Source organism: Mytilus galloprovincialis, chromosome 3 (assembly GCF_965363235.1).
Source record: "Mytilus galloprovincialis chromosome 3, xbMytGall1.hap1.1, whole genome shotgun sequence".
NCBI classification, from domain to species: domain Eukaryota; kingdom Metazoa; phylum Mollusca; class Bivalvia; order Mytilida; family Mytilidae; genus Mytilus; species Mytilus galloprovincialis.
The window spans coordinates 67,960,111-67,987,611 of record NC_134840.1 but is presented as its reverse complement, the minus strand read 5'-3'; the positions used below and the strand labels follow the sequence as shown (position 1 = coordinate 67,987,611).

At 30.3% G+C, this 27,501-nt stretch overlaps 1 protein-coding gene across 2 annotated transcripts; it reads left to right on the top strand.

Moving 5' to 3' along the window:
- Window positions 1–5,626: 5,626 nt before the first annotated feature.
- Window positions 5,627–27,207, top strand: LOC143068713 (uncharacterized). Of its 2 annotated transcripts, XM_076242974.1 has the most exons (6): window positions 5,627–6,766; window positions 13,924–14,165; window positions 14,511–14,703; window positions 16,837–16,890; window positions 18,433–22,749; window positions 24,777–27,207. In XM_076242974.1, the coding sequence occupies exons 1-6, from the start codon at window positions 5,849–5,851 to the stop codon at window positions 24,876–24,878; spliced, it is 5,826 nt and encodes a 1,941-aa protein (XP_076099089.1). In that variant the 5' UTR covers window positions 5,627–5,848; the 3' UTR covers window positions 24,879–27,207. The 2 variants fall into 2 exon arrangements, with proteins under 2 accessions (XP_076099089.1, XP_076099090.1); XM_076242975.1 differs by lacking the exon at window positions 16,837–16,890.
- Window positions 27,208–27,501: the final 294 nt, after the last annotated feature.

Here is a 27,501-nt window from a genome sequence, read left to right as displayed (position 1 = left end):
GGCAGTCTGGGATAAACTGCCTTTGCTTTTAGGTAAAACCTTAAAGATTGCACTTCTGTGAATATAGACCAGGCAATTTTCCACAGGAACTCCCCTTATGACTAAAACAATGCCACCTTTACTATAAAGTTTCGTGAAGAATTATATCCTTAAGAATGGAAAGTTGATATCCACTACTGTTTTATTCAAAGGTCAAAACAGGGCTGTGTGCCACTTATTATAAACAAAATTAACATGGGTTTTGATTTCCTCTGACATTGCTGTTAAAAAAAAATCAGAAATACATCTGTTTGAAAACACACAACTTTTAATGCAAGATTTTTTATTTGATGATCGTTAGAAAGTTTTGATGGATAAAAGTACAGCAGTACAAATTATTTTGAAATTTAATTTACTAATCATTTTGAAGATGTACTATGTACATGATATATGCAAGACATAGTAAAGATCATTTATATATCATTTATCACTGTTATTTAAACGAGGTTAACCTAACTACTATATTTTCATTATATTAATGTTATAAATGAACACAGTGAAGTGGGGGTCTTTTTTCAGATAGGACAGTTTATTTTAACATTAATAAGAAAATCCTGGGTACAAAAGACAAGAATTAAGTACCTATTCATGGTAACATAAGCTAATTAACAGGTTGAAAGAAGGTGAAAATCTACTTTGTCAACATATATAATGACATTCCATGGTCCCCTAACTCTAACATTTTATTGGATATAACTAAAGTATAGATAACAAGACTTGTTCAACACCTATCATTTCAAAGTTCAATATTATTAATGTGTATTGGTTTATCCTATTAAAATATGAACGCTTTCTGTAAAATAATATTCTTATGGCATAGTTTCCATTTAAAGTTAATACTCGTTTTGACCATAAAATAAGAACAAAAATAGTTCAAGTGTCCTTAAGTGTCATATGTAAACTGATTATAAGGTGTGTTGGATTCCTATTTGTCTGGGTTATACTGCAGCTTTTTCATAATTTTATCCATCTTTTATGTAGTTATTTAGAAATACAGAGATGTGGTATGATTGCCAATGAGGCCAATATCCACTAGACAACAAAAGCTGAGAATGGTTACAGCTATAAGACACAAGACCAGGCTGTTAACAAATTAAAGGCACTGTACAGAGTGAACAAATTCCGTACTGAAATGTATGCTATAAAAGGCCAGACATGTCAAAGTGTTAAACAAAAATATAGCCAAATTATTTGTAAAAACAACAAAAGAAAATAACATATAAAACAGACAACAACCTATAACCACCAGTGAATTACAGGACCCTGTCTTGGGACAGGCACATTAAGAATGTAAGGGATGATAAATGTTTATATATAATGCTGCACATCAATCTATCAATACATTGTCCAATCAGATCTTCTAAAAGACATGATCTTCAATTCTTCATAAACTTGTGAATGGGTTTTATAAAAACTGAGAATGAATTTTTAGTGTTTATGATTTCATTGTGCTGTCTTTTTTTTATGTCCCAATACTAGTATTCAGAATATAGGTTGTATACTTGTGCTTTACACATGTAAAAGAACCTTTGCAAGCAAATTTTGAATGGATCCGGAGGACCTATTGCATGACATTGTTGTAAACATACCCTGTTTTTACATGGGCAATCAATATTTCTAGCCCTTCATCACTGTCAACTAAATATCCAAAATATTACTAAATGATTTACTCAATTAGTGCTTATTCTCAGTTTTTGTGAAATATTTGTCACTGGACACTGGTTGTTGATGTCTTGACTGATGCCACTAATCTCCTTTAATTCATATTTGCATATTTAAATACTTTTGTCATTTACTGGAACTAATTTGTACAATACAACAAGGCATTGTCAGACTAAATATTTCTGTCTTCTTTCCAGTTCTCTAAAAATTAAACTATCAAAACTTGCATAGCTGGAATATTTCACTTATATTTGGATGGTTGGAAGAACATTTGTTTTAGTCAGGCAGTTTTAAATACTGATAGACTATAACAAAAATACCACAACATCTGTAATACTGTGGATTCATTTATTTTCGTGGGTATCAATTTTCATGGATTGTTGAAAACTTGCATATTTGTGGATATTTGATTTCGTGGTTTTGCCAATATATGTAGATAAAGCCTATTGCAAATATGATATTCGTTGAACATTTGAATTCGTGGTTCACCTGTACCCATGAAACCCACGAAAATTGGTATCCAACGAATAAGAATGAATCCACAGTACTGTAAATAACCAGATGCTTTAAAAACATGAGGATCGATGCTGAACACTTTTTATTTAATATGCTTGATTGTATCAAATTTGACATTCTTAAAACACATTTATTAAACACATTCATCTTAATTCCATGGTCCTCTTTGTTTCTAAATCACCATATAGTCTTATAGATAACTTGAAAATCACTATTAGAATTCTATGAGGGAAGGGAGATAACTCTAAAATTACTTTTTTCCCGTATTTGGTTAACCTGATTTTAGATATGTAATACAAATTTATTTAATTGATTATTTATTTGATGTGTTTGTTCAGTGAGATAACTTTGTGACCCTGTCAATTTCTGTCGGATATAAATTGGTAGAGCTTGATACCTACAAATCTAAAATGGATTAAAATGGGGATTGGTTGTATGTAAAAATGAAGAGTAATCGATTTTGAAAAAAAATGGGATTTGGAAAGATGACATTTAGTGATAGATCATGATTTTTTTTGGTCTTATCTTAATCCTTGATCAAGAGGTTTCAGAATGACTTTGGGGTTTAAACTGTTTTCAATTTCAACTTTAAAGATATCAAAAGTATTTGAGATTCAATGCTGAGCAATATTTTTAGTGCCCTTATGAATTAAATATAGTCATTTATAAAAAATCCTAAATAATATTTCTTTTCCCTGCATTATGGATAAAAACATATTGCCAGCAAAAGCATTCTTTTCTCATGGATGTTTGTCTTTTTGCAAGTGGTTCTGTGTTTTAAGTGATTTTGTTGGCATTCATTGATATTATACCACTATAAAATTGGCTTATTCTTAGAAAGTTATTCTTTAAATTCCCAGCAATAGATTTTTCACAAAGTTCTTTGAATCATCTTATATGTGTGACATGCACCTCAACTCCTCATAGAAATGTTCTCCTTTTCCCTTTACATTTGTCAAGTGTATGTGTTGATTTTGTTTGTGAACTTATATACCAAATTTGTGGTTTTCCATTCATAATCTCATGTTATAATTAATTCTCTTTTAATTATTTCTCGAATAAACAATTAGAAATAGGAACTTTTGCAACCTGCAATGCTCAAGTCATTGCAATACTTTTGGTCATATTTTTCATTTCAATTTTTTTTAGAGAAAATTTCTTTGAAAATATTTTAAAATACCTGAAAAAAAATCAAATATAGTTGGCTTCCTGCAAGATATATTTTAAATTTGCATCCAGTAATTGTAGCAATTTAAATATTAGTGGGTTTTTTTTAAAATTGTAAATGAAGTTTTTTTTAATGAAATTACAAACAAAAATTTGTCAATTCCAAATTTGCAAGTCACCCAAATACATCTGGTTAATATTTTTTCATTTGAATTTTTAACAACTATTTTAAAGCCTGATACAAGCTGATGTTAAATATTGAAAGAAGTCAGTTATAGCTGTTTTATTATACAAAGTTGATTTATATATGTCCAATAAAAGGAAACTTATATTGGGGACACTTCTAAAGAGTTTTTGTATGATTGTATGGTTATGCATATTTATTATACAGTTTGATTCAAGTTTTAACATAGTATATAATTTTTGGAACTTTTCCATATTATCTTACAAATATCAAAATAGATTAAATCTTACAAAATCAAATAGATAAAATGTTAATCTTTGTCACACATGTGTCATACATATATAGTTGTGTCAGAAAAGGACAATACCAGGGTTGGCATTACGTAAAATTGCTGAAAAATCAAGAGACTTACTGAAGTTAAATGGCAAAGGCAAACAAAACAATCATTCAAAGCCAAAAAAACTATTAAATGTACCTGTATTGACTGTAAAAGCAAACATAAGTAGAATTTATGATGGTCTAAACCTTGTGAATTGTAAATACTTTGGATCTATGTTGAAGACAGCCAAGCAACTGTGAAGAACAGCTGTTTGAACACTACTTCTTTTGTATTACTGCAGGTCTGTAGCCAGGAATTTCCATGGGGGGGGGGGGGGGGGGGGGGGTTCGTTGGACTCACAAACTCGACTTTAACAGTCACAATTCGAACAGAAAATTGACTTTAACAGTGCTTATTTGTTTTCAGGGGGGGGGGGTCCTCCGAACCCCCCGAACCCCCCTGGCTATGGGTTTGTACTGTCCCATATGAACCCCCCCTCTTTTTTTTCTTTCTTGAAAAGAAACAAGAATTGGATGTATTTAAAAAAAAAATGAAATGTAGTGAAACTTACAACTCCGCCCAACCCTTCCCCCAAAAAAAGAGAAAGATGCAAAAGAACAATAAAGAACCCAACATTTTCTATTTAAGTGTGCTGTTGATTATTTTTTCTGGGAATGTAAATAATTAAGCTGAAATGATGACTTTATGAAAGTATGACATATGGTCCGAGAACACAATTATTTCGTAGTGCATTTCTTTTAGAACATAAATGAAAATTACAAAAATCCCACCTTCATCGGCTCTAACTCAAAATATGGACAATTTTATGTTTAGGGCGTCTTGAAATCTTTTGACAGCTTCCGAAGTGCTAATTTTCAACCTTTTTCAGCTGAACCAAATCACTACTTTCCTTTAAAATTATACCCAATTTTTTTTACAGTGTAATTTCACCCCCCTATTTGCAATTTGAGGCATTAAACATGGAGAAATAAATTTGGAAGGGGTATACAAATCAATGGCAAGTAACCCACTGTCAACACTAGGGACTATATTCGTGAACAACGAAAATCAAGGGACGACAATTGTGGTCTCGGACCATATACTGAGAGTGTTATAGTACACATTGGTCTGCTGTACAAATTATGCAGATAAGAATAAGAAGATGTGGAAAGATTGCTAATGAGACAACTATTTAGCATAGACCAAAGAACAAAGTGTGAACTACTAATTGGGCACTGTACAGACTTCAATCAAAAGTAAAATCCATTCTATATAGTTATCTAGGAATGGCCCTTGGTATGAAAAAATGTTAAAATATTCAGAGGAGAAAACCAACTGTCTAATTAATGCCAAAACAACAGACAGCAAACAGATAAGACACAGCAACCTATGAATTACAGGCTCCTGACTAATGAAGGGTACATATGGAAGTCAGTTTTTTCTCCATTAGTGGAAAGGGAAATAAGATTTTTCATTTATAAACACAAGTTGTCAAACTATAGTAACTTAATATTTGTGGTAATCAAACAAGCAAAATAGCAAAATCAACTTCCCATGTGTAAAAGATCTAAAGTTAAACAAGATTCCATTTAAATTTAAGTTAATTGATACTGAGTATCTATACCTATCACTTAAATCAGACCAAGTATACAAAAGTACACAAATTAATTTTCTTAAGTTCTACTTTAAGAAGCGGTATTGTATGTTTAATTTTATGTCTTTGATTATTTTCAGGTATAAATTGCAGTACTAATGGGACCAAGCTATTGAACAGAAAAAATTGAGTAAACAGTTCTATCAATATTAACACAAATGATATTTAAAGTACCAACGTCAGTCCTACCAAGGCAAAATAAATCAGTAGTAGAATTAATAGAAATATAAAAGTTGACATTAATGATATGATATAGTTGACATGAAAAGAAAGATTATCCCATTATACAAAATAGGGGTGCCATACCATGGCTGAAACTATCAATTGGACTATAGAAATACCCGTGTTTACCTTGGCAGTCATTGGACTGCTAGTTAACCTGACTTCACTCTTTTACAAATTGGTTCGGTCCTTTTTATTACCAAAGTTGTGGAAGTATTCATTAGTTTCTTTGGATGCGGCTCATATTTTTTTGGGCCTAGGATTAGTTTTACATTTAATTTATAAAATAACAAATATAGAAATTATTTGTAAATCAATATCATTTTTCTTACAGTTTGGATTGTTCGATTGTGTTAGTGGGTATTTAATTGCGGGAGTTATTTTATTAGGTATATACAATCCAGGAAAGTCGTCTAACTTATCATCCTTTCATCGAAATGTCTTTCTTGTTATATTTATACCACAGAAAATCGTATCAATTATTTTGTCATTATTACCACTCACTCCAGTGTCGTTCTTTAATTTTACCTCGGTGAATGCGATATCTTGTTTGAACATTGAGCAAAAAGGAGAAAAAGCTTTTTCTTATGGACTTTTATTAGTGTGTATTTGTTGGATAGTAATTTTTGTGGCTCTTATTTGTTGTATTATTAGTGCCGTAAAATTGTGGAAAGGATTTAGTAACAGAATTCACTCAGCCTCACCGAACGTTTGGCAAGCACAGCTCGTTAGCCAAGGAAGACAAATTCAGAAAATTTTAATTATTGAAATATTTGTTTGGATTATTACTTTATTAGTCTTAACGGTAATCAATTATAAGAATACAAGCAAGTCATTGAGTGCAAGTGCGGCAGCATTGATATTATTGGACATAGCTACGATAATTCATGGAGTTCTGACAAACATCGGAAACAGTATGTGGAGTATATGTTGTTGTACTTCGTCACAGACAATAGAAGAAACTCATCGTAAACTTAAACAACTTGAACTTGTCAGACTTGAGGTAAGTATATATGTTGATCACCTCAAACTCATTAAAATGTGATAATTACATTATAAAAAAACGTGTATGTATATAAATACACATGGAAAATTTATGAAAAATAAAAAATGAAAAGGCATTAAACTAAATGTTCAGTTATTTGCCACTCAAATTCCTTTACATGAACAGTTTTTTTACAAATGGGAAAGAATTTAGAATTTGTTTCTGGTTTGATATAAAACATTTACGATTGAATTGTAAAATGTTTTTTAATCAGAAAAAGACTATGACCTGGGATGAAAGTCTTACAAAAGTTTTTATTTTTTAAGATGTCACATTCAATGTTTTAGCAATTGGTCAAAGAAATAGGGGGAGGGGTCTAAAATTGGCTCCAATAAACTTATCAAAGAATGACCACAAAGAAATTTTGATCTTCTGTGTGTTCCATTTTTGAGGACAAAACATGAACAGAAAAAGATACAAATCAAGTGATATCTGATAGAGATGACATATAACTTGATATAAATAGTACCATTCTTATACATAGCACATATTTTTAAATCTTTTGATTTGGTAGGCATCTAATGTTCTAACAGTGTCTTTAAGTCTTATTTTATTGTAGATTTTCCCAGAGAAAATGATTATAAAATGGTAAACATATTTAGGAAATTTCAAATTTAACTTTTTTTTGTGTTGGTTTTTGGTGTTTTAACACCACCTTTAAGCACCGTGTTTAGGCTATTTTGTAGCAGCCAGTTTTTTTTTATTATTTTTAAATTTAACTGAAATTGTATTTAAGAAATGATCACATTCACATACAATGAATTATGAATGGTCTTTACCATATTTGAATCTATAAAAATCTTATGAATTTATGAAATGTTCTTTTTAAATAAGTAGGGATGTTTGTTTCAACTGTTTGACAAACAAACATATATTGACAAAAGAAATTAATGATGGTTTTATTGAATTCTAGTAGTAAATGAAAAAGTTTTTGACAGGTTAGACTCATCTGTGTGTTATTATTTTATTTCGTAAATAGGGAAAACTGGTAAATTCAGTTATGAATTGTTAAATTTCCAAATTATATTTTTCTTATTTACTGCTTCATTTTTCTAAGAGTAACAAGATGTTGACCTTTTATTAAGAAAATTTCGTTTTAACAATATAACTCGATTATATTATATATAATTTTAAGAAAACATAATTGAACATAGATTACTGTTTTCATAAGGAGTACACATATTTTAAAGAAAATTAAAAAATGTATTAAAAATTTAATGTTGCAAGAATAACACTCCAGACATTTTATATGGCTCTTTTATCTGAGGAACTTCAACAAATTTCATATTAATAAAATGGTCAAATATTAGTCTATATGTAATAAAGCCAAGTTCAAAAGGAAACGTTTTTCACACATAATGAAATGAATTGATCTGTTTAAATAAATTTTATGAGAAAACATAAAGAAGTCGTATAGAGGTAGATACGATGTTTCACTTCATATTTACTTTCCTTTATATAAGTATAAATATAGGTAACTAGTTACCTTAATGACTTATCGTCTATTCAATCTTGACTAATAAATAGGTACTAAAGTGATCAAGCATTGGAATTTATCTTTGAGCAAATCTACAAGGCTTTTTCATGAAAAGTTTTCCATATTTGTGACATGAAAGGTTAAACTTAAGTCTTTATCTGTACCCCCACTCAAACATTCAATATTTTGTAACCATATTTATTTCTTACGAGCAATTGGAGATTCACCCCCATTCTATTAAATGTGTTTTAATTTCTCCTGGAAATGGAGTGATACTTTCACCATTACTTTTGTATTAGGTTTTAAGATCTCTTTACTTTACCATTACACTAAATATGATTCAAATCGATGTCATCTACGTAAAATGCAATCAGGATTTATAAAATTTTAATCTAATTTTGATGTTATGCTTTCAATTTTAAGCAGAAAGGGAAGATTACCAAACAATAGAAGAAGTCCTTCTTGTATTTTAATTTTTGCCTGCATTAGTTATTAATTTGATGGCTGAAGATAGTAAAAAGATACCTGCAACAATCAAAACCTACCTTGATGATGACAAATATAGAGATGCATTACTTTTTTCACATTTTTACTTAAATGTAAATAGCATTTCAAATTTTACAGTAAGCATTTTTCATTGCTTGAAATTACTAAAAGAATGCATAGGCATGATGACATGACAAGATAGTCTAATGTCTGCACTTTAAGTCATTATATTGTGCAACCAGAGCTAAATTGATTTTACAAAAATGTATTGAAATTATCTGTAACTAACACCTTTTCATAATTACCATTTGCTTGATTCCTGCAGAAAAATTGACTGAAAGACTTTTTACAGTATCTAAATGTTAAATGTGAAAAAACTAAGTACATTAAGCAGGAAAATGAAAATAAATATTTGTATTTTTTGTTCTTGATACTGTCTTTTGGTTGTAAAAAAAGCTTCTGTCCAAATTCTAAAAGACACAATAAAGGTTTGACAAAGTAATAGATATCTTAAAAACTTTTAACACTGAATTCAACCTAAATGTGGACACTGCTGACAATGACAAATATAGGATTACTAAATTGTCTCGATTTCACAACATAAATGTTGCAGTCTTGACAAAAAAGAAACAGTATTCATCAATGATACAGCAATCCTTTGAAACAAAAAACAAAGACATCCAGAGATCTTTTGTACAGTCTTAAAATTTCTACAATATTTGAAGCTCTTAGTTTGCACAACCAAAAAAAGCTAAGAACCACTCATTAGACTTCACCGTTGATTTGCTAGCCTATCACTACCAAATTCCTCAAATGACAAGAAATGTTTAGATATTTACCACTGACATGGATTCTAACTGAACAAGCACTCTATGACTAACCAGATCTAGTTGGGAAGCAAGGCAAAGCAAATACAGACAAATTTCAACCAGTCCCTTACGTTAAGAATCTTTTAATATATTTTCACATTGATCTTTTGGTGGTCTTTAATTTAGGTTAGTAGGCATGGGAAAACTGTACCCAAAATTGACAAGTATATGAGCCCAATATTTAATTCAAACACAACATTTTGTTAATAAAACATTCTCCTATTCTCCAGCATTGTCAATATTGATCTGTATGAAATATTGAGATTTTTATCAACTTAATTATCTAATAATCCACGGACAAAAGTTATAAATTTTTATTGCAACATAATAGATGTATTTTTTTCTATTTTCTATATGAAGGTGTTATTGAATAATTAAACAAATATCAGATCACTCATATAACTCATTAAGTACGACTCGATCTTGATTTATGATGATGTAGACATTGATTATTATATAATAGCTGCAATTTCAGCTTTGAATTATTGAGATTGTTGTTGACTTAAACGGTGAGTTCCGAGTGACAAGTAGGAAAAGGCATAGACTTTTTTGTCACATGCAGAGAATAGAACAATTATATGACAATATATTCTAAATATTAATTTTATATGAAGGATGTAGAAAATCTTAATGTCTTTATTGTACTAATTTATTTGTTAACCCCAATTTTTTGTTACAATACACTGCATTCAAAAGAAAAAAAAATGAAAAGTGTAAGTTAAGCCAATGATAAACAATGTTTGAAGAGCAAGTTTTAAATAAAAATAGATCAGTTTTAAAGGTTTGAAAATTCTCAAAAACATTGCCACCCAAAATATACTACATGTATTATAATTGCAATAAAATGGATAATAAATATGTGGAATGAATTAATGAGCACTTTTGTTGACTTTGGTAAAAAAAGGACGAAAGATACCAAAGAGACAGTCAAACTCATAAATCTAAAACAAACTGACAACACCATGGCTAAAAATGAAAAAGACAAACAGACAAACAATAGTACACATGACACAACATAGAAAACCAAAGAATAAACAACACGAAATGATAAATGGTAAATGATGATGAATACGTTTTTTTTATGGAGTTATCTCCCATTTGAGGATTAATTTGTAGTACTCTTTCAGAGTTTAGATTTTTATAAATGAACATAGAAAACGAATGTTTTTTTTTTTTTATAAAATCTGATTTTTTTATAATTAAATTTCACTAGGCTGAAATAAGTGCATGGTGTTGAGAAATCTGTTTGCAAAGATTTGAAGTGATAAGCAAATGAACTTGCGAACATTTGATTTTTATTAAGGAGTCCTCTTGTCATGCTTGTTAATAATCAAACTGCCAGTATTATCAAATATTGTCAAGAATGATCACAAAATATTGATTTTCACACCTGCCTACCCTAAAAAACAGTAAGATATTGACATTACATGTCTTTTGTCATCTGTCTTGTTCTGAAAGGTTTTTTTTACGTGGGACTATTTCAATACCAAAGTTTGAAGTTAGTCAGTCACTGAAGGAAATACAATATTTTCACATAATTTGTTATCATCACAACATACAAATTATTCAATTTTCAGTTTGTCAACCCGTACCATATAGGCCATATTATTGAGTGTATAATGTAAAATAATGGTGCCTAGAAACACCTAAGATATATGTATATAATCCAGATATTTTTTACTGCAATAAAATGTAACATAGATAATTTATCTCACGAATGAGTACAATTGAACGTCTGTGCGTTTTATCTTCTTATTATCGGATGGTTATTAGATAAAGCATATGTCATCTGCGCGCTTACGATTACGTTAAAATATGATTAAAAACCAAGACTTTTAATGATTGTATTTTAAATCCCGGCATGCAAAAATCAGGAGAAAACGTCACGACCTACAGGAAGTAGTTGATATTTTTTCATTAATTATTGAATTTCTCCTTTATTACTGCACATATAGCGATAAAACTTTGTGAATATATATATTATGTCATAATGAACATATTTAAACCATAAGTAAAAAATCGTGAATTTTCCCTTTAATTTCCTAAAACTGTCAAATTCAAGGGAATATTTTTTTTCAACTCTTTTCGTATGCAACCAGATATGGCGTACTATGATTTGGTAGTATTACACCTACCAAGGGCAAAAAAAAAGGTCTAAAAGTTTATTTGATTTGATTTGTTTTTTTAAACAAATTTTCATCCATTTGATTTTGCAATACATATATGTCCCATCGTGAAAAGAAATTTTTATAGATGAAACGTCTTTTGTGCTTTATATTATACAGTTCAAAATTGAAATTTTTTAAAATCTTCTACATTGGCAATTTGTCAAATTTTCACATCAGTTTAAATTGTTTGTAAAGACTTTTAACTTAAAACTTTCATATCAATATCTAATAGTATTGTCGTCAATTATATCAACATCAGTAATTTTTAGATTTATATTGATTTATCATACAAATTGATGACCGAAAATTTACGAATTTTAGTACTTTTTGTATTTGAAAGGCGTACCTCAACAACAAGATTTCAGTCAAGGATATATATATGTTTCCCTACAAAACATTAAGCTTACTTCAGATTCAACTTTATTCAGGTGTCATTAGTTAAATATTTAAAGAAGCATTCAGGTTAAATTTTTTAAATAAATATTTCTTAACTACAGTATTATATTTAAAAATAAAATGCTTAACTTCAAATCCATGTATTCTCTGACTGTTATAAAGTCAATTTTAGAGGGATCTGGTAGAAATGTTTGTTCTTTGACTTATTGCAGTAGGTCAATGTGTTCATATTTGTAAATAGCTATAAATAACATATAGAAAGCAACCATGTGTATGTGGATACACAATAAAGATCATATTCAGAGAACAGTGTCCTTAAGATGTATAAAAGATGATAATCAGTCCTTTTATATTATCCTTTAGTCCTACTCTTAATATGGGTTGACTTGTGACTGTAAAATTATGCTTTATGGATTTTCTTAATCAGTTGTAACTTTATGTTTCTTCAAAGCCCCTTTTGTAGGTATGGAAAGTATGTTTATTATGGGAAACTCCAAATATTAGTCAAATAATTTCATTTAAATCATGCCAGTCTAATGAAGTATAAATGGATACACAGTTTGCAGAAATTCTATTTTACTATTCACCCCTTCTTCCCTATGCAGGGGGTATAATAATATGGTCTATTTTTTTATTTTCAAAATACATACTTTGAATTCCACAAGTCTGGTTTCTAATGCAGTGGGTATTAATGATTTAACATTCTGAACATTAAAATGCTTTATAAACGTAAAATTACACAATTACCTTACAAATAATTGTTATGTAACTGATCTATAAAACATTCCATTTGAATTCAGAGGAAAATTTAATGTTGACTATATTGCTGTAGTGATATCAGATAGAATTATTTGATGACAAATTTGAATAACTTTAAACTGTCATAACACACACTTATATTGGTAGTCATCAACAAATTTGATAACAAATATTAAATAGAAACTGAAAAATGTGGTAAAAACAATTGCGAAGATCAAAATAATGACACAAGATTGACTGACAAAGTAACAATTTAACACCGTAAAGTGTGCAGTAGCAAATAGAAAAACAGTTTGGTTACTAACAAGCTTTAAACTATTTTGAAAAACAAGTATGAACATCACTCAAAACCACAAAATAAGTTTAAAACAGTTCAGGAAGATATGAACATAATCAACAATCAGAAATCATTGACAAACAGACAAAACACTGTCCAGGCTTTATATCTGCTTATTAACAAACAAGCTACAAAAAAAGTAGATATATTGTGTTGAGTTTGTCCATCAATCTGTGAATATGATTTAGAACTTACATCTTTTTAATTGAATACTGAATGGATTATGTGGAATTTGAAGGATGAAATATAGATATTCAGTTTAAAAGTTCAGTTTAAAAGTGTAACAGAAAACACACACATACACACACATGTAGAGAGTTAAAAAAAAAGATACATGTGGCCTTGCGGTCTTATAACTTTCAAGCACAATTTACTCAGGAATCAACCAATCAAAAGACTGGATTTGGTGTTTCCAGCACAAATTTTGTACTCCAAGTACTGAGTTAAGTTTTATGATAAGTTACCCGGACTAATACCAACAAAATAATATGCTTTAACAAACAACCATACACACAAGAAAAAAATGTTGTCTGCAAACTCTATAGAAATAAATCTTTTTACATTATCAAAAATGTTAATTGAGCTTGTGATGTAATGGCATTATAATCTTTATTTAATTCTAGGCTCCAGGAAAACTAAGATTAAGAGCAACATGGAATGTTGGGAAACATCATACCAGACAAGGTCTAATGAAGGTGTATGGACCCAAACATGTCAAGTCCTGGGCCCAGGAGATAGTAGTTCTGGGCATGTTACGTAAAATACAGCATGCTAGTTTGTTACAATGTCTTTGGACCAGTAGTTCTAATCCATACTATGAAACTATGACGCTGATCACTGGAGAGATAGTCACAAGTGACTCTAGGTATGTAACATTGAAAATAAATATTTTTTTTGATAGAAAAAAACAAAGGTCTGGAGAATCTAGTTTATGACACATGTAGAAGGGAATACTTAAATAGGAAATGCATTCATAGTAAAACTAAAGACTACAAGGGTCCTATACATACACTTGTTCAAATTGTACATATGTACTATGTGGACTTGGCACTTAGACTACTGAAAGGGCCTTTCAGATATAGAACAATAATTTGAATTTCCACACAAAAAAAGCCTCAAGAAGAGTTTCAATTTTTCATACAGAGAGTACATAGAGGAGTTGTATACCTATTTATGTTAACATATTGTATCCTTGATTTTATGATTTCAGAATAATCTGTCTTGAGTTAACTAACAGTGGAACACTGCAGGAGTTGATCAGACGACTGGAATCACCACTTCCAGAATCTTGTCAGCGAATGATCATCCATGATGTGGCCGAGGGACTTTATTACCTTCATGATCAGAATATACTTCACAACAATCTGAATTCATCAAGTATATACCTCAAAGGATCACTTCCAGTAAGATATTATACCTTTAGATTGTATAGGCTTTACTATATATATTTACTTGGGTATCTGTAAATAATTGTTAATTTTAGAATAAACTATTTTTTTGGTTATATTTTTAACAGAATACACCGAAATGAACAATTCTTTCAATGGATATTTATCTTAACAATGTTTCATTTTGGTTTACACAAAATTAGCTAGTTTATAATTCTTTAGAAACTAAAACAAAGTATAACATATTCTTAAGATGGAAATACGGTATACTTTTTTGCTTCTGTCTGATGAAATTTTTCAATATCTGTATTTTATACAATTCTGCTAGGGAGGTTGACTATATGTCCTCTAAATGACTATTCATTTAATACCTTGAAGTCCTTTGAAGGATATAGCCATATATAAATCAGATCCAATACCATATAATTTAAAAGATAAAATATACAATTTATAATCTTATGATATATATTGAATATTATTTTAAGAATAACACGTTTTAAATGATGACAATGCCTTTTAAAGAGGATATATACAGAATTATCTTTAGCATTTCTCTTATTAATCTTTGCTAGTTTTTAAGTGGTTTTAAATGCACATATACATGTAGTAGTTAAATTAAAGTTGAATTTCATAAAATATTTTTAAATTAAAGTGTTTAAAAATTAATTAGGAAAGTACTGAAACTAATTCTTGAAGTTGTACTCTATTCCTGAACAAATTTAAGTGTTAATAATAAAAGTTAAAAGTATGTAATCTTCAAAATTTATTAGTTACTTGTTAAAAGTGAAATAAAGAAAGTATGTAATATTGAAAATTAACATATAAGTGATAAAAGCAAAATTCAATACAATCTTTCAGTCTTCTTGCATTGGTCTCTTGCAGCGAAGTTTATTAGTTGACTAAAGTGTAGACGATTGATTTGCATTAACATTTGATATAACCTATTCTTTTATTTAATAAAGATTTAAAGTAGCAAAAATTGATACCTGCCTTCTCACGATAATACAGAAACATGAGCTTTAAAGTAATAGATGTAATTTATTTTTGAATTAGGGTTCCGACGAGGTATCTATCTATTGTAACACACGATTGACAAATTATATCTTATAGCATGTAAATAATTTCTGAAGAAATTAACAATTTATTTTCAGATTATATTGAATTTAATGACAGCAATTATGTTTGAAAATAACCATTTTATTGAAATTTGAATCCGGTTTAATAATGCACTTATATTGTTTATGGTGATTTATTTTATAACTTGATATGCATGTGTGTGTTAAATCTATCTAGAACTTTGTGTGTATCGGAATGATTTGACATTTTACTGTCTTGTTATTTGATCCATTTAAATAACTCAATAATTATCTTTGGCAATCTAACATCATAATGTCTATCAGCTTGATTCTTTTAACATGAAATTGCATGTTTGTCTATTTCTTTGGTTTTCTCAGTTATTTCCCCTTGTTTATTTTTTAATACAATGCTTACTTAAATTTTTTCTAAAAGAAATTTAATGCCCCCTTCATAGCGGAGAGGGTATTAAGTTTTACCCTTGTACGTCTGTAAGTACTTACTTCTGTCTGTCCGTCCATCTGTACGTAAGTCCCAAAGTTTGTTTCTATTCTCTAACTTTAGTTTGCCTCTACAAAATGTTATGAAACTTAAATACAATGATTATTACCACATAATACAGATAAAGTTTGAAATTGGGTGGCATCACTTTTAGCCTTCTTGAGTTATGCCGCTTTAGTAATATAAAAGTTGCAGAATTTTTCTTTTCTGTTCCTTAACATTAGTTTGCCTCAACAAAATGTTTTGAATCTTATGTATAATGATTATTATCACATAATACAGATCAAGTTTGGGTGGCATTGCTTTTACCATTCTTGAGTTATGCCCCTAGATAAACGTACAAATGAATTTTTATGAAAATTTTGAGGTTTCTCATAGTATTCAGTTGTAGGAATTTTTTTTATTTGATATCAGTATTTGGTTAACAACTTAAATTTATAATTTGTACTTGAAATACAGGTCTCTAAATAAAATATTCTGAAGATTGATAAAAAAATGATGAAAAGGTGAGATGACTTGTGTTTTGGGATGTAGGAAATGTCTGACTTAATCTGTTTTTGTTACATTTTAAAGTCAGGACAGGTACCAGTGTATATGTATGGCCAGGTGACAAATCGTGTGCTACAGGTACTGGATGCACCTATAGACATATACCCAATCATATAGTGTCTCCTAATATGCTTATTTATTAAATATTATGCATCATATGATTATAGTACTTATGAAATAGGGATGAATTGGTACATTCAATTTTAAAAGTTTTTTTAAATTCCAAAAACTTTTTTATTATTAAAAATTCCATTATTATATTCATTGACACTCTATTCTTTAAGATCTACTTGAAATATAATCCCACCCTCTATAGGTTAAAGGTATATAATATTCTATTTATTGGAGGAGGGTGTTTTTATGAGTTATCTTCGATGTATTGCTGTTTCAATTTGAAAATATGCATATAGCTTTCTATATCTATATACCTGTATTAACAAGTTTCTTGAGGGGTGTTTTTTCTTTGATTATTTATATTATGTTCTCAGGTTTAGACAAGATATTTACCTATATGTATTCATTTTTTCATTAAAACTGATAATGATAATTTATAGATGACTTTATTACTGGCAACCATTTCATCAAATTTATTAGTGACCAAATTTTATTTGGATTTTAACAATTCTTATCCCTGAAATCAAATTTTCACTTGAAACACAGAAAAATGATTTGAACAAAGCACTTCAATTTGAGAAATTTAAAAAAAAATGATAATTATTTAAATAATATGCAAACAGAGGAATGGCTTTAGCTGTTATCATAAGTTTTAAACCATAGCAGCATTTTAATTTGTATATCTCATGATGGGTTTTGTTTTTTATTACAACTGTAGAGAGGCTTAGAATAGATTGCCTTTATTTAAGAAAATATGTACTTCAGCATTTTACTAGTATGCAGTATATATGCATTTTTTTCTTTCTTGTATAAATATAACTTAGCAGAGGCAGATTTAGGGGGGCAGGGGCAGCCCCCCCCCTTTTTGGGAAAAAAATTTGGTTGTTTATATAGGGAATCACTGAAGCGTGACTGGAGCGGGCCCCCTCTTAGGCAGTTAGTGGGCTGCCACTTATGAAAATTTCTAGATCCGCCAGTGCTTAGGGATGCTTTTATTGAGTTTGAGGCATAAATTTAATACTAAATCTAATATTCTTCTTCTTATGACTTTTATGCATCCATAACAAATAATTATGACTTGTTAGAATTATTTTGATTTCATGCTTTTATTTACACATTTTTGACGAAATTATTTCTTTGTATAAACATTTTAAAATACAATGTAGTGATACAAAATAAACCATAGTTTACAACTGAATCCATACATGTATTTGTCATTTTCTTGAAAGTTAACAATTATTTTCAAATTTATCAAGAGCTGTTTAAAATGTAGCAGTATACAAAACCAAAACTACTGATGTTAACATCATGTAAATGACTCTTAGATAATGTTATGTGAACATATCTATTTCACATGAATTTTTACCTGCAGTCACAAAAAAAACTAAAAAAAAAAAACAAATGCTTAAATTTAGTTGTTTCTTATAATTTAGTTCCATATTTTCATGTACGTAATATAAAAACACTTTTTCTGAATTTGTTGACAAGATGTTTTATGTTTTACAGAGTATGGTAATGAGAGCAGCCATAGGAGACTTTGAGGACACACAGATATTTGGAGCAATGCAACAAACCAGTAGCCACAGTATCAGAGACAAAAGAAATTTCTTCCTTCCAGATATTAGGTCTTTTGCTTTGATAGCTTTGGAAATTATATCAAATATGTGCGAGAAAAAATTTGCCACATATCAATATGAATGGGATCAATATATTAACGAAAAAAATGTACAGAACTATCCGCAAACATTTTACGATGACTCAGATTTTGAGGATGAATTTTATAGGCATAAACCTCATGGGGTACGTTCTCCAGGAGAGGTTATTGAAGATTATAAAAGGACAAGGAGTATGTCACCTGGAAGTCGACCTCTGTCAGCACAATCATGTAGAAGTCAGAGGTCAAGGACAATGTCACCTGACTTATCAAGGTCTAGACATTCTCCAGCTGTAACATTGTTTGGAAGCCGGGAACCGAGTCCTGAACCCAAACCAAAAAGATCAAGAAGTAAATCACCATTTTCACGAAAACATAAAAAGAACCGTGCACCAGATCCATATGATCTGAATCTTGCAGATTCACCAATTATGTCTGAAAATGAAAAACAAAGAAAATCAACTACACCGTCCAAACAGAAAAATGCTGATGCATTTAGTCATCCCAAACCACAGGGTAAAACAAAATTGAAGAAAGTTGACAGTAAAAAGTGGGTGATTTCTAAACTAAAAACAATAACTGGATCAGAAACTGCTGTATCAGCATTTAAACCAAAGACTAAATCTGAACATTATGATTCAAATGATGAAGTGTCAGAGGAAGAAATTCAGACTGTCCGGCAAAAACTTCATAAGAAAAAAAGAAGTGATTCTAAAAATTCAATGCAATACGAAAACGATCATGCTTTACATAAAAGTTTATCAAACCAAAGTAATCATAGTCTTCAACAGGCAGCTCATGGTGACCTTCAAAGAATGTCTTCAGGGTTAATTGATTCCACAATGTATCAGAAAATGTCCAAAGAGGACAAAAGGTTATATCACAAAATGCAAGCACAAAATGAGCAATCTCAATATAGAAGTATGGCAGGAAATAGTGAACAAATGATGCATCGAACAATGTCAGGCAACAGTGAAAATATGATGCATCGAACAATGTCAGGCAACAGTGAAAATATGATGCATCGAACAATGTCAGGCAACAGTGAAAATATGATGCATCGAACAATGTCGGGCAACAGTGAAAATATGATGCATCGAACAATGTCGGGCAACAGTGAAAATATGATGCATCGAACTATGTCGGGCAACAGTGAAAATATGATGCATCGAACAATGTCGGGCAACAGTGAAAATATGATGCATCGAACAATGTCGGGCAACAGTGAAAATATGATGCATCGAACAATGTCGGGCAACAGTGAAAATATGATGCATCGAACTATGTCGGGCAACAGTGAAAATATGATGCATCGAACTATGTCGGGCAACAGTGAAAATATGATGCATCGAACAATGTCGGGCAACAGTGAAAATATGATGCATCGAACAATGTCAGGCAACAGTGAAAATATGATGCATCGAACAATGTCAGGCAACAGTGAAAATATGATGCCTCGTAGAATGTCTGCTAACAGTGAAAATATGATGCATCGAACAATGTCTAATCATAGTGATCAATGGAGTATACTTAGTGATATGGAATACCCAAGGTCACATGGGCTTAGAAACACAATATCTCAGGATTCAAGGGCATCATTATGGTCAAATTTACCACTTCCCGTTGAAATGATTGAAGAAAACAATAATCATTTAGATGAAATTATAGATTGTCTTCCAGGAATGGCTGAAACTGTAACTTCACAAAGAAAGAAAAACTCTCAAAATAAAGAACATTTAGTCATAAGAGATAAAAACTTAAGCATGCTAAGACAAGAGTATTGGAAAAGTGATGGACCAGGCACTCAGAGATTTGAGCTTGTTGATTATTATGATGAGCTTCAAGGTAAATTTGTTAAGAAAATGGCTCCTCGTCCATTTTATCGTTCATCTTCAGGGTCAAATATGCTTCCAAAATCTGTTCACCGAACATTCTCAGGAACACAAATATTACATCGAACTACTTCTGGTTTACAAGAAATAACTGAGGCCGTTGAAGTTTCTGACAGTGATAATGAAAATTTTAGACATGACTTAGATTTGGCTCATAAAGAGTTGAAAAGTTTGGGCCATATTATTCAACCTCAGGTAGACAATGCAAATGAAAATAAACCATTTCAGAAAATTAAACCAGTTTTTATCAAGGATGATTCTGAAAAACCAGAAGAAAAGCCAAAAGATATAATCAAACCAAAACAGCCAAAGAAAAAACGGTCAAAATCAGCAGAAAAGGCTGGAAATACAAGACCAGACGAACAAAATGAATCAAGGTTAATGAGAAGTGAATCACAGAAAAAGAAAGCGCGAGCAACCTTACAAAAGAAATTGACCAATAGGGGTGGAAATGTGCCTGTAATTCCACTTTCTGATAGAAGGGAAAAGGCAAATTTACAGGTTAAATATGCAAATGTTAAAAAATTAAAAACACAATCAAATGGAGAACACGGTGAAAACAAAGAAAATGGCAGCACTGATCAGAATCATACTGTAGTGAATATGGAGGACACAAAAGAGCAGACATCAAATCAATATGAGAAATTCAAATCTGGAGTACCGCAGTATTCAAGTTTTAGTAGCAATGATAGTGGTAGTAGCATTGACTCAAGTGTACGTGTGAGAAAAGCAAATGTTTCTTTAACAAGTGGTGAATTAACTTCATTGTCATCACAAGCTGACGTTGACACTGATGGACATACAACTGACCTTGATTTGCCATTCAAGGAAACCCAAATGAGAAAGAAATTGCAAATGCAAATACAAAGTAAAGCTAGGATCAGTGATAGTGGTTTTGACAGTGAAAGTAGTGAACTTTCTTCTGATTATTATCGCAATCATAAAGGAAAGACAATTCAAAGTCGTTTACCAGTTCATCACGAAAAGAGTCAAGTAGGACTCCAGGTTGATGAATTACCTTTTGTTTCTGTTGATTCAGGAAAAATGAATTTTTCAGAAACTGCATTTGTCCTAACTGGATTTGAAAACAATCATATTTTTCCTGATCAAAATGATATTGATGAAGAAATTCTCCCAGAAAACGATATTATGCCTAGTAATTATGAAGATGATTTACGACCAATGTCAAGCATGTCTCGTATCATAGAAGTGACATGTGCTTCACCAGAAGATATTAAGGACTTGGAAGATGAGAATGATAAAGGTTTGTCATCAAAAACAGGTAGAAGTGGAATTAAAATGTCAGAATCAAGACCAAAAACTCCATCTCATAGTTCCCGTCCAAAAACTGCAGGTTCATTAGGTTCTAAAGAATTGAGAGGCCCAAATGTATATGCTAGTCCAAATGTTGCTGCTAAAAGATACAGAGAACTTACAAAGAAGGGTGTTCCATTGAGAGTATCTACCATAACTTCTGATTCACCAAAGTTAACAAATAAAGGTCAACCAGAGGTCATGGTGAATGAAACCGAAGACTCAGGCAATGTTACAGATGATCAAAAGCTTTTCAATGATTTAGAATCACATGGTTTCTTCAAAACAACCAATCCAAATACACTAAGTCCTCCTCATAAACAACATCGAAAATCACGGAAAGACCAGCCGAAGAGGAAAAAAATAAACAAGTGGAAATTGGATGATATCATTAGAGAAATTCCAGAAGAATCTAGAAGTCCAAGTTCAAGCAATAGGTCACCCAATCATAAATCATTTTTTGATGACTCATTTCACAATCAGTCAGGAGAAGAGGCCATGTTGAATCAACCACATACATCCGAAGATTCAGAAACAGCTAGTGTTCAAAATAGTGCTGTTAACTCGATCCCCTCTTCAGGGGCACCTAAACAACATCAGCCATCAGTGGTTGTTGATGCTGAGTTATACATAGACAGGGTATATTCTAATAAACCAGCGGAAAAACAAAATGGACAAGTTCAGTTGATGGATCCCGACTTTGATTCTCCATTGAATTATGAGCGTGTATATCAGCCCATGTCAGATATGCCTTGTATGAATGAATACGAGAATGTTGACTTGGATATTGATGTTCCATTGTTGGATGGAATGAATGAAAAACATGTGATTAATTGTCGAAAAATGACTACACAACTAAATCTTGTTTCATTCCATGACCTTCTTCCTGCTAACCTGGAGAATTTTACAACACTGAAGACCAAACTGCAGCAGGGTGGACAGCTTGGAAACATTGGTACACAGGTATGTGTTTTATGGAATTCTCTTTAATCAGCCGTCAAAAACAAACACCTTTAAATTTCAATATCTAAGGATGTCTGTCTGTCTGTCCCATAATTTTTTGTATCCTTAATTTATACAAATTATAAAGTTTGATTGGATTGACATATGAATAAAAGATGTGTTGTATACATTAATGAGACAGCAATCCAATGACAGATAAAATGGAAAATCTTGTAGGAAAAGTTGGCATGCTTAATATCTTGTGTAGATGACTTCCTCAAATTTTTTTTGTAGGTTCAAATGGCTTTAAAAAAGTACCTGTTTACGAAACATTATTTGAGAACTAAAATTTGCTCTTTTCCTCTGACTGGAAAGAAACATGACCTTTTTGTTTGTTTGTCATAATTTTTTGGTGTATTGCTAATCATTTGTATTACTTATTATTTTCTGTTCTGCTCAGAAAAATAGCAATATTTCTGATTTAGGACATGACTGAACATTAGTAAAAGATGTGATTATGACTTGTCCAAATGGATTTCATTTATCCAAAAGTCTACCCTGTCATATACAGCAGCTTATGTTACACCTTTACTATATTTGTACACAAAACCAATATGATTTTCAAATGGTTAAGTAATCCCTTATTTTACACTTTGAACATGAAAAGACAACAGGAAGAACAGCTTAATCTCATCAACAGTTTTTGAATGTAGCATTTAAAATATGTATTCAAACTATTGTCCATAAATTGAAAACGTTAATGCCTATTGATCTGTTAGGAAAGGCTTCATTACACAGAAATCAATAAACGAATGATGAAATGCTTTTCTTTCGTTATATTCATTCAACTTAACAAAATGCTGAATAGGGAGTTTGAATTGATCAATAAATGTTTTGTCTGAAAATTCATTCATATTTCATATTAAACAACATGGTGTTTTTACACATGATTACTTCAATATACAATTAGAGTAAGGATTGGTTTAGTTGCAAAATATACTGAAAATATCAAAAGTGAAAAAAAAAAAAATGAGATTAAAAGCATGAAAGTAATCAAACAAACATCCCAAGTGAAACAACCAAAAATTCACAAAACCTTGAAAAATAAAAGCAACATCAGTTTTGTCAGATTGACTTCTTGTAAAATCATTTATTTACTACTGTATCAAATACTTTACAGTTACATACACTTTAGAATAGCTCTGCAAGTAAAAAAACATTACTACAAACTGAAATTTTTTATACCCCACGCTTGATTGATTGATTTTTTGGTGTTAATGCCACTTTCAGCACTATTGGCCATATCATTGAGTTTTTATTGATGGTGTCTTAGTGCAGAGAGAGAACCACAACCTTTGGCAATCCTAGACAATTGAGATATGAATCAAACACACCTGCCACAACTCAGTGTTGACAGACTTGAAGTGGGGCCATATTTCAATCACCTTGTCCAATCTAATTGTCTGTTCATCTGTTCCTTCAATAAACATATTTTCGTTGGAATTCACTTTTCTCAGAAACTACTGCAAGAATGACTATACATTTGCTAAGCAGTTCAACAGTGATGAGTTTTAACTAGTATGCCTTTCCAGTTCTGTCAGTTACCAGTGGCGGATCCAGGGGGGGGGGTCCGGGGGTTGGAACCCCCCCTTTTTTTTGGAGGATCAATGCATTTGAATGGGAGCATATAGTTGGAACCCTCCTTTACTCTGGTTTGTGAACCCCCCCTTTTTAAAATGGCTGGATCCGCCACTGTTTACCAACTTCCTAGTTAAAACACTACAAAGCACACATTTTGTTACAGAAATCATACCAAAATTCCAGATTACAGAGACAGTCATTTTTTTTTATCAAAAGATATAATTTTCAAATGCTTGTATCTTAAAGACAAACACATGATGTTCTTCATTTTCATTTACTTTTCATATATCATACATCACATATTTGAAAAACACCATTTAAGAGAATGTTGAATTTTTTTTTTATTTCATCAGGAATCATCCTCAAATATACATCAAAATAATACGTCTTTGTTTTCCTATTTTCAGCTGTTGGAAATTATTCATAGTTGTTGGCTGAATGAGTTACCTCCTACCTCCTTTGATCTGGTACTACAACTGACAGATCCAGTGACAGAAACAGAGCTGTAACCATAGCAACAGTTTTCTGACAGAACTGAATATTTGTAACATAAGTTCCAAGTTTAAAAGAAGAATAAGAAAAAAGTTTTCATAACTATCACTTTAAATTGGACAGAATAAACTGCAAATGTTTTTATGGCTTTATTTGAGAACTTTAGAACCACCACTCTTGCATTCAGAACCTTGCATTGACCGATAGTTATGTATATCATTGATTCATTTAGAAGCAGTTCATAGAACCAGAGACATGTATATGTCTCTTATAGTACTGTATGGTATAAAATATTTCATGCATTTGTTAATACAATAGCATTTACATTGTAGTCAAAATATTTTTGTATATTTCATTTACTTTCCAATCCGTCCATTATACATGTAGTTGAAGGTCAGTGAAAGGTCATATATCTTTTTTTATGTTTTATACAGCATTGTGAATATTTAATTAAGGAATTGGTGCCAAATAAGAATCATTTATGTATTTAATTATCATATTAGTCATTTTTTTCTGTTTTTGATTGTTTTTCTGTTGTGTTGATTTTTTTGACTATAATGTTACTGTTTTTTGTCTTTTTTTCTAATGTTATGTATAATGGTTTAATTATGTTGTAAAACATAAAAATACAATATATTTATAGTGGTCTGGATAATGATTCAGAATATATTATAATGAAAAAGGGTTGGAAGTGGCGTTAGATACCAATCAATTTCCTGAACTTCAATCTTTATTAAAAGTTGAATTTTTTTCTTAATTGTTCTCAATTACTTAATTTTATAAATGAGAAGGAAAGAGGTTCCAAGGACTTGACAATCCTTTCATTTGTATTAATAAAACAGGAACTTCCTGACAACATTTAGTCTCGTTGACATTTACCTAACATTTCCTTTTATTTGTATGAAAATGTCATGAAAGGGACTGTAATGATTCCGTCAGTTCATACAAAGGGAGAACTGTCGGTCTTTCAACAACAAATAAACAAAATCATTTAGTTGAAAGAAATTGCATGACAAACAGTAATTAGTGATCAGGTTTTTTTCGTACTAAATTTTACATAGTCAAAGTGACCTTTAACATTTGAATCATAAAGAGTGTGGGTTATATTTTTCTTTCTAGATATTTCTTAATTACAAAATACAATTATACACTTCATTATAAAATAATCATGATATACTACCATGTAGACCTAGGTTTGGTCCATCTTATGTACTTGTTGCCTTTATCTGAAGTTAATATAAAATCTATTGAACTTGAAAAAGAAATAATAATCAGAGAAATGAAAATTATCAAAAATCTAAAAACAACCTTGAAGGTTTTCATAAACGTTTTTTTGTTTCTTCAGTATGGTTTTACGTTCAATTGATTAGTGATATACAACTAGAACATTAGAATTATAATAATATTTGGTAGAGTAACCTCTCCTTTGAAATTTTAAATTGAATGATAGTAATTATCAAAATTTGAGGGCTATTTTCATAATGAATATGTTTAAAATACGTCTTCCATTTACAATTTAAATGTCCTTGTACGTTTGATGCTATTGATAAGTAGTTTTCTAATGTTCTGAAAATAGAAAGAGATTTTGAACTTATTCCAAGACAAATACTAGAAGCTTACATCCATAATGACTTTTTATCAACAGTAGTTTAAGTCAACATGAAAATTCAATTAAAACTTTTAAATTTTAAAATTTTATATAATTGGTTAAATGGAAGAAGTAGATTTAAACATAAGTATATTTCTGATGTTGGAATGATTAATTTCATAAAAATAACACTTTTGTGTTGATATAATGCATTTAAACATTTAACTTAGAAAATAGACATGTACACCACCCAAAACGCATAAATTTCTAAATGATATTTTATGTCATATAAAAATAGGTTTCCAGTGGTTTGTTTTATGAAGGATTGAGATTTCTTTTTTTTTCAACTAATAAAATTACAAAACATTTAATAAAAGTATTAATTTTGGAACTTGGGTAAATTAGAGATGCTAATTTTGACAATTTTTTTTTTCTTTTGCCTCGCAAAACCACTTGAAACTCTTGTAATTGTTTTTTCATTTTTAATACATTGTACTTCAAATAATAATTTTGACAAAAATTTTAAAATCAGACTTCATAATATTTTCCCATATTTTCTTAAGTGCTCTGACAGATAGTGAAACTTTATACAAATTGTGACGCAGTTTAAATGTATGTAACATAATATCATGTCATATGTGTCTCTGTGATACAAAAAAGATATTTTTATAGACAATAATTTTAATTATTAATAATCTGTGATAATTTATAAATTTGTTTACAGTTGTTGAAACATTCATTAAATATAAAGTAATGTTTTAAGGATTGTTTCTATGCCAACATTTGAAATTTTTTTAATTACAATAGATGATGATGATAGATATAAGAAGATGTGGTATGAGTGCCAATGAGACAACTCTCCATTCAAGTCACAATTTATAAAAATAAACCATTATAGGTCAAAGAACAGTCTTCAACACAGAGCCGTGGCTCACACCCAACAGCAAGCTATAAAGATTATTTAATATCAAGTTGAAGGTAACATGCATATTCAGGATATGTTAGTAATACATGAATATGAACCTGCTTTTGCACTAGATAGACTATGTTCT

Coding starts and splice junctions, on each gene's coding strand:
- LOC143068713 (XM_076242974.1), top strand. CDS start 5,849: ATGGCTGAAACTATCAATTGGACTATAGAAATACCCGTGTTTACCTTG. Junction 6,767..13,923: donor TTGAACTTGTCAGACTTGAG/GTAAGTATATAT, acceptor ATTTAATTCTAG/GCTCCAGGAAAACTAAGATT. Junction 14,166..14,510: donor ATAGTCACAAGTGACTCTAG/GTATGTAACATT, acceptor TTATGATTTCAG/AATAATCTGTCTTGAGTTAA.